We start from the raw sequence: 14045 nt of genomic DNA, 5'->3' as shown, positions 1-14045 counted from the left end.
CGTGTTGTGCCATGTTTTCTCGCTTTACTAATGAGCCAGTTACCACACAATGACAATGCAGCCATTATCTCACTAGGTTGTTAATCATTTTGCACAAACTGACAGTAATTTTCTTGCATACTTGTTTCATATGGCAACAGCCTTGCTGCAGTGGACACACCGGTTCCCGTTAGATCACCGAAGTTAAGCGCTGTCAGGTGTGGCTGACACTTGGATGAGTGACCATCCGGGCTGCCATGTGCTGTTGCCATTTTTCAGGGTGCACTCAGCCTCGTGATGCCAACTGGGGAGCTACTCGACCAAATAGTTGCGGCTCTGGTCAAAGAAAACCATCGTAACGACCGGGAGAGCGGTGTGCTGACCACACGCCCCTCCTATCCACATCCTAGGCTGAGGATGACACGGCGGTCAGATGGTCACGACGGGCCACTTGTGGCCTGATGATAGAGTGCTTGTTTCATATGCCACACTACAACGTAGAACATTTGCATGCAGTGCATCAATCTATGTTCAGACCTGAAACAATGACACAACTGTGTACTGAACAAACTCCCCAGTGCATCTACAGAGTTCTGCCCTCTATCAGTGCAGAAGACGTGGCTCATTTGGACATAGAATATTTATTTCAAAAATGCGCTGGCAGAGAAGAAATAAGCTATGTGGAATTCCTTCAATTTAGACTTGAAAGTGTGAGGATTACTGCTAGGTCAGAACTGCCTTTAATTCTTGTGGTAGCTTAATGAAAATGGATGCAGCAGAATACTGTACACATTTCTGCACAAGAGTCAAGGAGGTGCGATTCGTATGCAGTTTGGATTTATGCCTTAACTTGGTGAAATCAGTGAATTTTTGTAAATAAGCTGATACTGTTAACAGCAAATGGCCTTAAAGAAAATGTATATTGAGAGGAAAATGTCAGAATTCCCAGAGTCCTCAACAGGAGTTGACAACAGGTTCATTAACTTACACCACACATTGCTTGAGCGGCCCTTTTATGAGCCAAAACTACTCTTTGTGAATGGGAGTAGTTATCCCAGAACATAATGTTATATGTCAGAAGTGAATGAAAATACACTAAGTAGATTAATTTTCATGTTGGACTATCATTTACTGCAGATACTGTTCTAAAGCTGTTCTAACTGCATTCAGTATTTAAATAAGATCTTGAACATGAGCTTTTCATGTCAGCTTACTATCTATTTGTACAGCTAGGAATCTGGAATGTTCAAACTCATTAATCATATGCCCATCCTGAGTAATCAAAACATCAGTTTTAGCTGAATTGTGGTAAAAACTGAGTCTTCGTGTGATTACCATCAATTTATTTGCTAAAAGCTATGAATTTATGTCTTTAATTTGCACTATTTGACACATTACCTATGTTTCACTCAATGTCCTTCATTTCCTAGCCAGAGTCATCAGTAAACAGAAAAATATATATATATATATATATATATATATATATATATATATATATATATCTAAAAAGAAAGATGATGAGACTTACCAAACAAAAGCGCTGGCAGGTCGATAGACACACAAAAAAAAACACAAACACACACACAAAATTCTAGCTTTCGCAACCAACGGTTGCTTCGTCAGGAAAGAGGGAAGGAGAGGGAAAGATGAAAGGATGTGGGTTTTAAGGGAGAGGGTAAGGAGTCATTCCAATCCCGGGAGCGGAAAGACTTACCTTAGGGGGAAAAAAGGACAGGTATACACTCGCACACACACATATCCATCCACACATATCCATCCACACATATATATATATATATATATATATACACACACACACACACACATTAAATCATTAAATATGTCTGCTTGTGTCTGTATATGTGTGGATGGATATGTGTGTGTGTGCGAGTGTATACCCGTCCTTTTTTCCCCCTAAGGTAAGTCTTTCCGCTCCTGGGATTGGAATGACTCCTTACCCTCTCCCTTAAAACCCACATCCTTTCTTCTTTCCCTCTCCTTCCCTCTTTCCTGATGAGGCAACAGTTTGTTGCGAAAGCTTGAATTTTGTGTGTATATATGTGTCTGTTTGTGTTTCTATCGACCTGCCAGCGCTTTCGTATCGGACACCTTAATTAAATCACAGAAGACATCTAACGTTCAGAACTTTGTTCAATCCATCAGTATTTCACAGAGAAACCAGAATGCAGCATTTTCAGTTGTTAAACCGTTTTTAAAAACAAACTGGATGACTGATGGTAAATCATGTGAACTTAAAAATCACTTTTAAAAACAAACTGCCAAATTATGTGAGCTGAAATAATTGGTTACCCTTACATATAGAGCCTTTTCATTAATTCTTGCAAAAACTGATGGCTTAGAAATAGATCTTCAATTTTTGTTTTCACCTCCCAGTTCTTATACCTATTGTATATTGCCCATCTTTCCCTATAGCCCACACATAACATCCTGAGAACTTCAAACATCTTTAACCATTTTACATTGCTAGGGTGACAAATCCTATGAAAAGGTCTTGATTTTTGTTAAATCTTGCATCCATTACTAAGCACGATGTCAGAACTGCCTCTATAGCACCATTACCTTTCGTAAAATCAACAGATTGTCATCTAACGCATTCTCAACTTTGTTTTTCATTCTTCTTTGTATTATTCTTGTCACCAACTTTGACACATAAGCTGTTAAGCTGATTGTGCAAAAGTTCTCACTCTGATCTACCCTTCTTGCCTTCAAGACATGTGAATGATAGTTTCTAAAATCTCAAGACTCAAACATTCTACAAATCAATTTGAATAGTCATTTGGTTGCCACTTCTGTTCCTTCCCTTAATACATTATTCCAACCATACATGATATTAAATTTTCACCTCCCTTTACATACATAATTACGCATTCAATATTGTGTGTGTGTGTGTTTGAGGTTTACGGGCGCTAAACAGCGTGGTCATCAGCGCCCAGGCATTCAATATCCTCATATACTTTTTCTATCTCTTCATCTTCCACAAACGATGGAAAACCTGGGATGGAATTAGAATAATATTGTGAAAGGGATAGGTTGCTACTAACCAAATAGAAGAGGTTTTGTGTTTCAGCCAGTCACAACAGAAAAGACAGCTGTTCATCTGAGCTTCTGGCCAAAAGGCTTTCCTCTAAAGTAGAAAACACACAGGCACACACATTCACACAAGTACAGCTCACACACACATCTTATCCTTTAGAAGAAGGAGTTTTGGCTGAGAGGTCAAATACATAGTTGTCTTTTTGTTGTGCCTGCCTATAACACTACACCTCCTCTGTATGGTGAGGAGCAATCTATCCTTTTACAATACTGTTTTCATCTTCTACTCATGACATCAGCATGTATACCTAAACTATAGTTGTTGGTTCTGCTTTTCCTGTTGATTGTGATGGAATAATCTGTCAGTGAACTGTTCATAGTAATTCACTCTCTGCCCTACCTCCCTGTCCAAGATAAAACCCCACTCCTATTACACCATTTTCTACTGCTGTTGATATTACCCCATATTTGTCCTCTTCTTTTCATTTCATTTCACTGGCATCCACTTTAGCCTGAACCTGTGGATTTCCCTTTTAAGACTTTCTAGCTTCCCTACCAAAATTCCGACTTTTGACATTCCATGTCCTGGCTCATAGAATGTTACCTTTTGTTGGTTATTCACTCTTTTTATTGTGGTCACCTCCAACCTGGACAGTTCTCTCCCAGAGATATAAATTGGGGACTAATTTAGAATGTTTTGTCAATGGAGAAATTATCATGACACGTTTTTTTCAGTTACAAACCACATATCCTATGGATACACAGTATTTCTCTTTAACTCAATGGTTTCTATTACCTTTTTTGTCTTATGTTACTGTATACTTTGACTTGTTCCATATCCCTGAATGTACTCATTCATTACTGTATCTTTAGAACATGATGGGTGGATGGATAGATAGATGGATGGATGGATGGATGGATGGATGGATGACTGAATGAATGAATGAATCTTTCAGTAAAAATATAGACTTACCAACTTCCAAAAGTGCATCCCTTAGCCTTTCTGCCTTTAATATTCCAGTTTTTTCCTTTGTGTGGTTCTTAAATGCTATCTGCCAGTATTTTAAGCTGCACATGAGATCTTTAAAATCATTGAATTTCAATCTTCCACTACCCGACGTCTGTCTGTGGTTAAGAAATGTATACAGATGTATATTGCAACTTAAATAATGCAAATTATTGATTAAATGAACATACACCCATGTATTTTATAACAGTTTATAATAATTCCTGTCTACAGAACAAAATTTTTAATTCTGAAGCTGTCCTAATAGCTACACACTCTATGCTGAAGAAGAGTACAGTACTTTAAAAAGCTATACAGTTATTTAAGAATAAATTGACAAGTATGTTAGGAGGACAAGTTCAATACAAATGTCTAGATGCATTAGTGTTGCAACATGTAGTTCTGACAGGCACACAGGAGTCTGAAACAGAGGATTAAAGCTAATGTCTGAATTAAATTCTAACACAAATACTTTATAGTCTTCATTATTATACAGAAAGCTGAAGGATGGGTGCAAGTAAGTGGATAGATAGCTTGTACATCTGTTCATGCACCTCATTCTTTGAAAAAAAAATCTTGTAGCAGTAACAATGGAAACATCACTAATGTGAGAATGAAAAGGATAAGATGAAATATATGCAGGAAAATGGTTTGAGAAGGTCTTCAGAATCTCACCAAATGTTGTATGTGTTAATCACTACTGTATTTACCATTTCCTTTCATTTTGGAAAAAAGATGTTTTTCTTAGTTCAATTTTTATGGTATATTCCACATTTCTATTCCATTCAGATTACATAAGTTGTCTATGTTGATGTTAGTCTTGTTTTAAGTATAGTATAAAGTGTGTGGTAGAATATACACACATCAAAAAAAGTTCTGCATTGCCCTGGTTCCCAGAACTTCTGAAGATAGACCTTAACTGTGGATATTGTATCACAGACACAATCCTTTTGACAGTTCAGAGGTGTCACTAAACCTGCCCAAAAATGCAAACAACCATGCATGAGCAGCACCTATTAGACAGAGGGGGTCCGACAGCTGATCAGTTCCAGTCATTCCACCAGTAAGGAAGCACACGGCTTCTGTTGTCTGTAATTCAGCCATACCTAGACTGTCAATACCATGATTTGATCACATCTGCATTGTTACTTTGTGCCAGGAAGGGCTCTCAGCAAGGGAAGTGTCCAGGTGTCTTGGAGTGAGCCAAAGCGATGTTGTTCGGACATGGAGGAGATACAGAGAGAGACAGGAACTGTTGATGACATGCCTCGCTCAGGCTGCCCAAGGGCTACTACTGCAGTGGATGACTGCTACCTATGGATTATTGCTTGGAGGAACCCTGACAGCAATGCCACAATGTTGAACAATGCTTTTCGTGCAGCCACAGGACTGTGCACAATTGGCTGCATGATGTGCAACTTCACTCCCGACATCCATGGCGAGGTCCATCTTTGCAACCACAACAACATGCAGTGCAGTACAGATGGGCCCAACAACATGCCGAATTGACCGCTCAGGATTGCCATCACATTCTCTTCACCGATGAGTGTTGCATATGCCTTCAACCAGACAATTATCGGAGACATGTTTGGAGGCAACCCAGTCAGGCTGAACACCTTAGACACACTGTCCAGTGAGTGCAGCAAGGTGGAGGTTCCCTGCTGTTTTGGGGTGGCATTATGTGGGGCCAACGTAACACCGTTGGTGGTCATGGAAGATGCTGTAATGGCTGTGCGATACGTGAATGCCATCCTCTGACCGATAGTGCAACCATATCTGTAGGATATTGGCGAGGCATTCATCTTCGTGGACAACAATTCATGGCCCCACTGTGCACATCTTGTGAATGATTTCCTTCATCTAGAGTGGCCAGCATGTTCTCCAGACATGAACCCTATCGAAGACGCCTGGGATAGATTGAAAAGGGCTGTTTATGGATGATGTGACCCACCAACCATTCTGAAGGATCTATGCCAAATTGCCGTTGAGGAGTGGGACAATATGGACCAATAGCGCCTTGATGAAATTGTGGATAGTATGCCATGACTAATACAGTCATGCATCAATGCAAGAGGACACACTACTGGATATTAGAGGTACTGGTGCGTACAGCAGTCAGGACCACCACCTCTGAAGGTCTCGTTGTATGGTGGTACAACATGCAATGTGTGGTTTTCATGAGCAATAAAAAGGGTGGAAATGATGTTTATGATGATCTCTATATTCCAATTTTCTGTACAGGTTCCAAAACTCTCGTAACCGAGATGATGCAAAACTTTTTTTTTATGTGTATATTTTAGGAGTAAAGGAGATCACTCACCAAATAGCAGAAGCACTGAGTCATCAAAAGACATACATAATCACAAAGAAAACTTGCTTACTTTCAGAATAAATCCTTTGTAAAGCTAGAGTATAAATACCAACAATCCCACATGCATGCATGCACACACACCTACACTCCTAAAGTGTGCCAGCTGGACACAGAATTTTGGGATTTCATTTCAGCAGGTGGACTTGGCTGGGCAAGGGGTTGAGTCAGGTGCGGTGAGTAGAGGGAGAGAGAGGAAGGAGTCAGGAAGTGCAATTGAGGGTAATTAGCTAGCATCTCACAGACTTGCAGCAGGTTTGCTAGCTAGGAATGTGGGAGGAGCAGGGAGAGGGGTGGAATGGGGTTGGTGGCAGGTACATGGGCTAGGTATGTGACACACAGATACCAGATCTGGTGGGGATGCAGTGCATGAGGAAGGTACATGGAGATGTAGATTGGGAGGGATAATGGGGCAGAGAAAAGGGAAACTGCTGGGCAGAGGATGTGGAGACAACTTTTTTATTTCTTCATTTTAAAAGTACCTCCTTACATTATTATGCTGATTTTTCTCAGTTGTTGTTTGAGCAAACTGTGCCACAGTGCAACCATTCTTTTCACTTTTAATCCAATCCACCTCCTTTACATTTTTAACATTCTTATTAAATTCAAAATATTCGATAGTTAGGCACACAATTTACTCTTTTTTCATATCTACAGTGTGTTCCCTAGTATTAAGTTTTTGATGGCCATAAAGTATGACATCATTCTCTCTTTGTACAACAAGACTGATTGTGCAACTCCTTTCAGATCTTTTTAATCTAAAATCAGTCTCACAGTTTCATAATGCCACTTTAAATTTAATAATATCATTAACATGACTGTCATCATAGACTTTTTTTCTCTATACATTTGTGAAGATGATGGATTTGTTACCAGTCTTTGTATAATGGTGCAAAAGGGAAAGATAGATAATTCTTGCTTGTCAGGATGTACCATAGTCTTCTGTAGGCACTGTACACATTTGCTGATGGTATGAGGACAAATGTGACAGTAAAAAAATGCAGACAAACCAGCAGTGATCATATAGCAGTTCTTTATTAAATTTTCCAGCTCAAACAATCTTCTGAATGTGCTCGTTTTTCTGGTGTGATCTGGTATTCTTTCATAATATTCAGTGCTGTAGCTGCACGCAATGGCATACTGTGAGCAGAGAGGAAGTGCTGCCTAGGCAGAGTGTTGAGCTGGCATACAGTGTGCCACCTAAGGCAGCATGATGGGGACATGCCTTGATCATGGACAGCCAACAGAATAATCTCTACTGTGGAAGTTTGCAGCATCCGAGCAGCACAATGACAGCATTGCACAGCATCAAAGTCTGGACTGATGCTGAAGAGCAGCGGTGAGTGGTTGGCACAGCATTGGCTGCCCAGGCTGGGCATGCAGGCAGAGGTCCTTCGTTCATGGCCCAGTGACAGCAGCATTACAGTGATCGCTCTGACTGAAACAAACTGCATGTCACATACTGCCCTGTGGGCCAAATGTTGATCAACAGATTCAACCACAGTGAAATACTGTTGCTCCCTATTGATTTCACGGTAACAGCAGTGTTTCTGGCTCATGCCAATTGTTCTGGGCTGGTTGATAACCCAATTGTCATAATCAGTTGCAATACCTCCTGAAGGGTGGCCCAGTGTAGTCTGTCAACATGGAGGCAATGCAAAGCTGCTGAACACACATTCCACTGGCCAGTACCTGTCTTTGGTGTGGCCAGATTCTGCCCGCCACTGCAGTGTTGCTTCAAAGTCTCATTTATAATTTTAATCCTTTACACTCGTAACAATAACCTACAAGATAACAGCAAAGATCTTATTACTTTGAGTGTCACTTAATATGTCTTATAATCACCTGTTTTATGCACATTGGGCAATGAATAAACCTCACCAATCTGAGAACTCAATGTTTTGGCATGGTAAGGTTTATCACAGTCTTTACACATCCCTATAGTTCAAGGAGACTAGTCACTCAGTACAGATTGCGAGCAGCTACATTTGTGTGGTGGTTGTAAGCTTCTGTAGTGAAGCATAATTAAAATTTCTTTCATAACATGGAAATCAAAAGCTGTCACCTGTGGAGCATGGCCACTGATGTAGTTGAGGCAAGTAACTTGTAGATCCTAACTGACACAGAACTCTGTAGCAAATGAGTAGTCAATATGTCACTAGATCCTTGCTGTTTACTTAGCACTCACTTTTACACAGATAAGGAACACACATATTCACAGATGATATTCTGATGTGCTGTGCACACCAATATTACACAAGGATTATCACTGAAAGTGATTCCCCTTGGACCCCAGCCTAGTACTTCAATCTCTTTGTAAGCTGTGTACATCGGAGTATGTTGAATATTTCTTTATATGAGTCTGCCTTATGAAATTTCAAACACACAACAGTACTCACATTCAATATGCTCCGATTGAAGACTAAATTGCATGCAGCATTACAAGCCTTGTTATAACATTACCACCAAAATTTTGTTATAATACTGTAATACTGGAACACAACAGTATGGAAAGTGAGAACAAGACCTGTATCATATTAAGGTTGTGCTTCTCACTGACAAGTCACATAACAGATGCTTATTTGACAATACACAGTGAATTATGTTTTTTAATTTCTTAACATTTTGCCTATTACTTAGGTAAATTAAATTAGAAGTTTATTGTAATGATGCACAAACAGTCCTTATTTTACACAGGTTTCTGTGTCAATGAAGGATACATCTAGTGTAAGAACCACTTGTCTGCATACTTCCATACAAGCACAGCTCTTGATGTAATCTGAAACATTTTACAACATAGTTAGAGAAAGGTCAGATGTGTAGAACTCAGAAAATTCAAGTAATGACAAGATGGTATTTACCATTTGGTAAGCAAGCATCTAACAGCTCTTGTAATTCAAATGCATTAACAGTCCGATGCTCATCAGCCAACTGAAGAAAGACAGCTTCATATTGGCTGAAACTTTTTCCATCCAGTAAGGGTGGTGCCTACAGGAAAGCAAATGTTTAAATGAGATAACTGCAATATGAATCAATCAATGTGAGATTGTAAATATGTTTGGATTACATGTGTGGTACAGAAGCTGAAGAAGTTTGATATTCATATTGTTTAAACTTAAACAATTTGTGCACACAGTTCAGCTTGGAATAATGTAAAAAATGCTAAAGAACACTTTTTATATAGTACATGAGTTATTTAAAGAACAAAACACCAAAGAAGGTAAAAAAAAGAGGAAAGAACAAAACCATGGGTAAATTACTTTGTGGATTTTTTTGTTTCCATGTGTTCTTTTGCTGCTGTTTCGCTGTCATTTGCTGGTTCTTTCTTTTGTCTTTGTTGGTGAACACTTTTGCTTCATCTACACTTTTAATTTGTCTCTGACAAATATAAAGCATTTTTAAATAGCTGTGCACTTCATAATAAACATGCTACCAACGTAATCTTTTCTCAGTTTAATCCCATTTAGATGATCCCCATGTGATACGCTTTAGTCACAAATGCACTAAGAGCATCACTGCAGTAGTCTAAGTAAATCTAACTTTATTACTGACATTTCTTTAAACTATTTCTTTTCCAATTTTCTCACAAACTTCCCCTGGAACCTATATTCATTTATTTATTTAGAATCTTATACTAACTGCTTATGCTACAACTCTTTCCTACTGTAACATTCTGAATTTTTGTATATTAATTTCAAAAGATTGTATAATAATCTGTTGTAATTGATAACACATTTGTTATGAACACTTTGTTTCTGATTCCCTTTGAATCATCCAGACTAGTTCTCACCATACTGCAACATTATTTTATTTGCCATAAATTATGTTGTTGAAAGCCTGAATCAGTGTAAATATAGCTTCAAAAAACGTATCAATGCAGCAGTTACTGGTACAATCCAATTATTACATGCAAATAAAGTATATGACCACAAGTATCTGGGCACCTACCAAAGGACATTAATACAGGGTGTATCCACTCTTCACATTTACAATGGCTTGAACACTGCTGGGCATGCTTTGAATGAAAGTTGTGACTCAGGGATAGGTCAGTCCATTTCAGAAATGTTCAGATCCTTCCACACTTAGTGTTATCTTAAGCACAATAAGGGGAATACACCCTAACTACAAAAAACATATCCATACCATAACACCACCTTCTTCACTGTTGGCACAACAAATAATGGCAGATAATGGTCTCCCAACATTTGCCAAATCCAAACCTTTCCACTGGTTTGCCACAGGGTATAGGATGAGCCATCATTACAAATCACTCATTTCCAGTCCAGTCCACCCCAGTGGCATCAGTCTTTACACTACTTCAAGTGTCACATAGCACTGTCAACAAAAATGAGTGCTTATGAGAAGCTGCTCAAGCATTGTACCTCCGACACATTCACTGTGCTAGCTGGACTGCTGCTAGCACTTCGAAACTTGTAAGTGGTTCATTCCACTGATTTCATGTAATTTTTTACAACCATTTTCCACAATTCTTGACAGTCCCAGTCCATCAGTACACAACTTCTGCCTATTCTTGGTTTAGCTGTGGTTATTCTTTCACATTTCCACTTCACAATCATGTCACCAACAGTCAATATGTGTATCTTTACAAGGGTTGAACTGCCCCTGATGGATACATTACTCAGGTGATACCAGTGAATAGCAAATGTTTGTAGTTGCTGAGTTCTACTGACTGACCCATTCTGCTTTTACTGCTTCTCTACCAACAACACAATACTTCCTGTCTCCTTATACATAGGTGGGTCCACTCTCATGACATGGTGGTGAATTCCAGTCATATGTCCGCAGCTCGTGGTTGTACGGTAGCGTTCTCGCTTCCCACGCCCGGGTTCCCGGGTTCGATTCCCGGCGGGGTCGGGGATTTTCTCTGCCTCGTGATGACTGGGTGTTATGTGATGTCCTTAGGTTAGTTAGGTTTAAGTAGTTCTAAGTTCTAGGGGACTGATGACCATAGATGTTAAGTCCCATAGTGCTCAGAGCCATTTGAATTCCAGTCATAAGGTGATGTCTGAATATTTTTGATCAAATAGTGTAAGTTAACAATTACCTGCTTCAGGTAATGTTCCTACAAGTGCAACTTATTACATGAAAGTACTGATGATGAAACATCAAACTAACCTACTAAATTCATATTGCCAGATATATTCCCAACTCATAAGCAGAGATAGCATTTACAACTTATGTGAGATGCAAATCTGAAAAGTAGGATATCCACTTACCTGTATTTCCTATATCATTTTCTTTATGCCAACAAAACATATATTAAACAATTTTTCTGGTGCATTTTTATTTAAACTTTCTTTAGATATAAATTATTCTTAAGATTGCCTCTGAAGCATCACCTTCCAGTTTTGGCACTTTCAATTTTACACTAATACAAGCTATAATTATTAAGATTTATTTATTTATTTACTTATTTACAACTTACTACAACCTTATTATTCGAAGGTGATTCATTATATACTATATATTTTACATTTCTTTCAGGATGAGATTGAATGTATATATTAAACATCTACTTCTAAAATCTAGTCTTATTAATAACAAAATGTAAAAATTAAAGAAAGCAATAAGACAGAAGTAGAAAAAAAAGAAAACCCAACAGAAACCTCTGTCCCTATTCTGTTACTGTGGTAAACAGCAGTCTTGGAATAGCTCAATGAAAATAATCAATTTTGGAAAATATAACTGGCTGGATAAAAAAATCTACTCACCAAGCAGTAGCAGGGAACTCACACACAACAGTTATGGAAAAGTGCAAGCCAGTGGCTCCTCCTTCTGGCAGAAGGGAAGTAAGAGGTATTTCCTAAATCTCGCCAGTTTTTCCTTCATCTGCCTTCCTTCCCACTCAACTCATCTGCCAGAAGAAGGAGCCATTTGCTCAAAAAGCTTCAATGAAATGTCTGAATTTCTGCAGAAGAATGTCAGCCCATTCCTCCTCAACAGATGAAACCAAAGAAGGTAATTATATTGGATGCTGGAATCTGGACCAAAGTTGACATTCTAACTCATTCTAAAGGCATTCCATGGGGTTCAGGTTGGGACTCAGTGGTAGGTCAGACAATTCCAGTAATGTTCATATCCTTCCACATTTAGTGTTTCTTAAGGGGAGCACACCCTAACTACAAAAAACATTCCCATACCATAACATCACCTCCTTTGTACTTCACCTCTGCCAGAAGAAGAAGCCACTGGCTCTGAAAGCTTGCACATTTCCAAAGCATTTTTACGTGTTTCCCCATGGCACCAGTTATGAGTAGATATTTTATCTCTCCTATTATAATATATTTTGGAATTTCTCAAATTTCATGGCCATACAGTTCTCTACATCTGAATTTATCCCTATGTCAAACTATTGCCAAATGGTTCTGCAAGGCTTCAAAGCACTCAAGCCTTTGAGTCCCTATGTCTAATTTTTTTATGTACAATTTAAACAACTGTGTATTCAAATTCAACACACCAGTAATTAGCTTAGTCATCAACAGCCCATTCTCAGTCATCACCATCATCATCTAGCTTAAAATGTCCAATGAGCTTACTTCCTCATTTTTCCATTCTGGAGGTGGATCTGCTGCTGATGCTCATTTTTGTGCATTCACTTTAATCATAATTGACAATATCTCTATGTTCCATATTGTAAAACTCATACTGCAGCAAAGTAACTTCCATCCTATGGTATCTTAGTGTAAAATACTATAAAGGACCACATGTTCAAGCGTCCCTATTTCTCCACAATTGCTGAGAGCTGTTGCCCATCTCCTTATATGTGTAGATATGTGGGATAATGATCACACCCAGCAATGAAGTGTACCATTCCCACAGTTTAGTCATTCAGGCACAGTTGTGGTCTGTCTTTGCCACTTGGTAAAAGTTATACACATGCCTACAGGTAACCCTTCCAGTCAGACTGTTATTCATTTGTTCTTCGAGCTCAGAATTGGATTATGCTACAGATATTTACCTCTTTAATCATTTGCCCTTGTTTCAGTCTGCCTTCATGTAACTAGTGGCATTCTGCTCTACATCACATTTGCCTGCTGAGTCTGAAAAGTATACTCTTCTGCACCCAACTAAGGCTGGATCCACAATTATTGAATCCTAGCCAATGTGATTCTTCATTGGCTGTAAAGTTAACTATGACACTGAAGAAGCATCATGGTATGCCCTAATAACATTCAACAGTAGCTGGCAGTTCATATTACTGGCTGACACAAACTTGTGCATAATTTTCACTGCTTTTTCTGTGGATAGCTTAATATGTGTCATAAAATTCCTCCTTTTATTAGATCGGACTTGCAGAAGTTTGCATACCTTGCTGCTTGATATGCAGGTTCTATTAATTTTAATCATGGAGTTTCTTGTCGAAGTTAGTTGGTATCTGAGTAGCATGTACGTTGTTTTGTTTGTTGCTATGGCTGTTTACTATTCAAACACTACCATCACAACTGCCTAAGCACAAAACCAGCCCTACAGTTCTTAAGATATTGAATTTATGTAAATAACAATTAAATGACTTGCGTTCTTACCTTGATAATTGCTGACTTAACTAATGATGGGTGAATGTCCAACAACCTAAAAAAAGAAAAAAAACTCATTGGAACTTAATTCTGACAGAACATT

General features: G+C 38.7%; 1 protein-coding gene and 1 pseudogene across 1 annotated transcript in view; one reads left to right on the top strand and one right to left on the bottom strand.

Annotated features, from left to right (window-relative positions):
• Positions 1–14045, bottom strand: part of LOC126259735 (calpain-C) — a 491160-nt gene that overhangs the window by 23466 nt on the left and 453649 nt on the right. Inside the window, exons 12-15 of the mRNA XM_049956718.1 lie at positions 13952–13997; positions 9269–9395; positions 9128–9186; positions 4007–4154 (exon numbers count right to left, since the gene is read on the bottom strand). Coding sequence (XP_049812675.1) covers positions 4007–4154; positions 9128–9186; positions 9269–9395; positions 13952–13997 — 380 coding nt within the window. The remainder of the gene's footprint in view (positions 1–4006; positions 4155–9127; positions 9187–9268; positions 9396–13951; positions 13998–14045) is intronic.
• Positions 133–250, top strand: LOC126261416 (5S ribosomal RNA; annotated as a pseudogene).

The sequence above is a fragment of the Schistocerca nitens genome, chromosome 5 (genome assembly GCF_023898315.1).
Source record: "Schistocerca nitens isolate TAMUIC-IGC-003100 chromosome 5, iqSchNite1.1, whole genome shotgun sequence".
Taxonomy (NCBI): domain Eukaryota; kingdom Metazoa; phylum Arthropoda; class Insecta; order Orthoptera; family Acrididae; genus Schistocerca; species Schistocerca nitens.
Note: the sequence above shows the minus strand (reverse complement) of the source record. Positions and strands in the feature narration are given on the sequence as shown.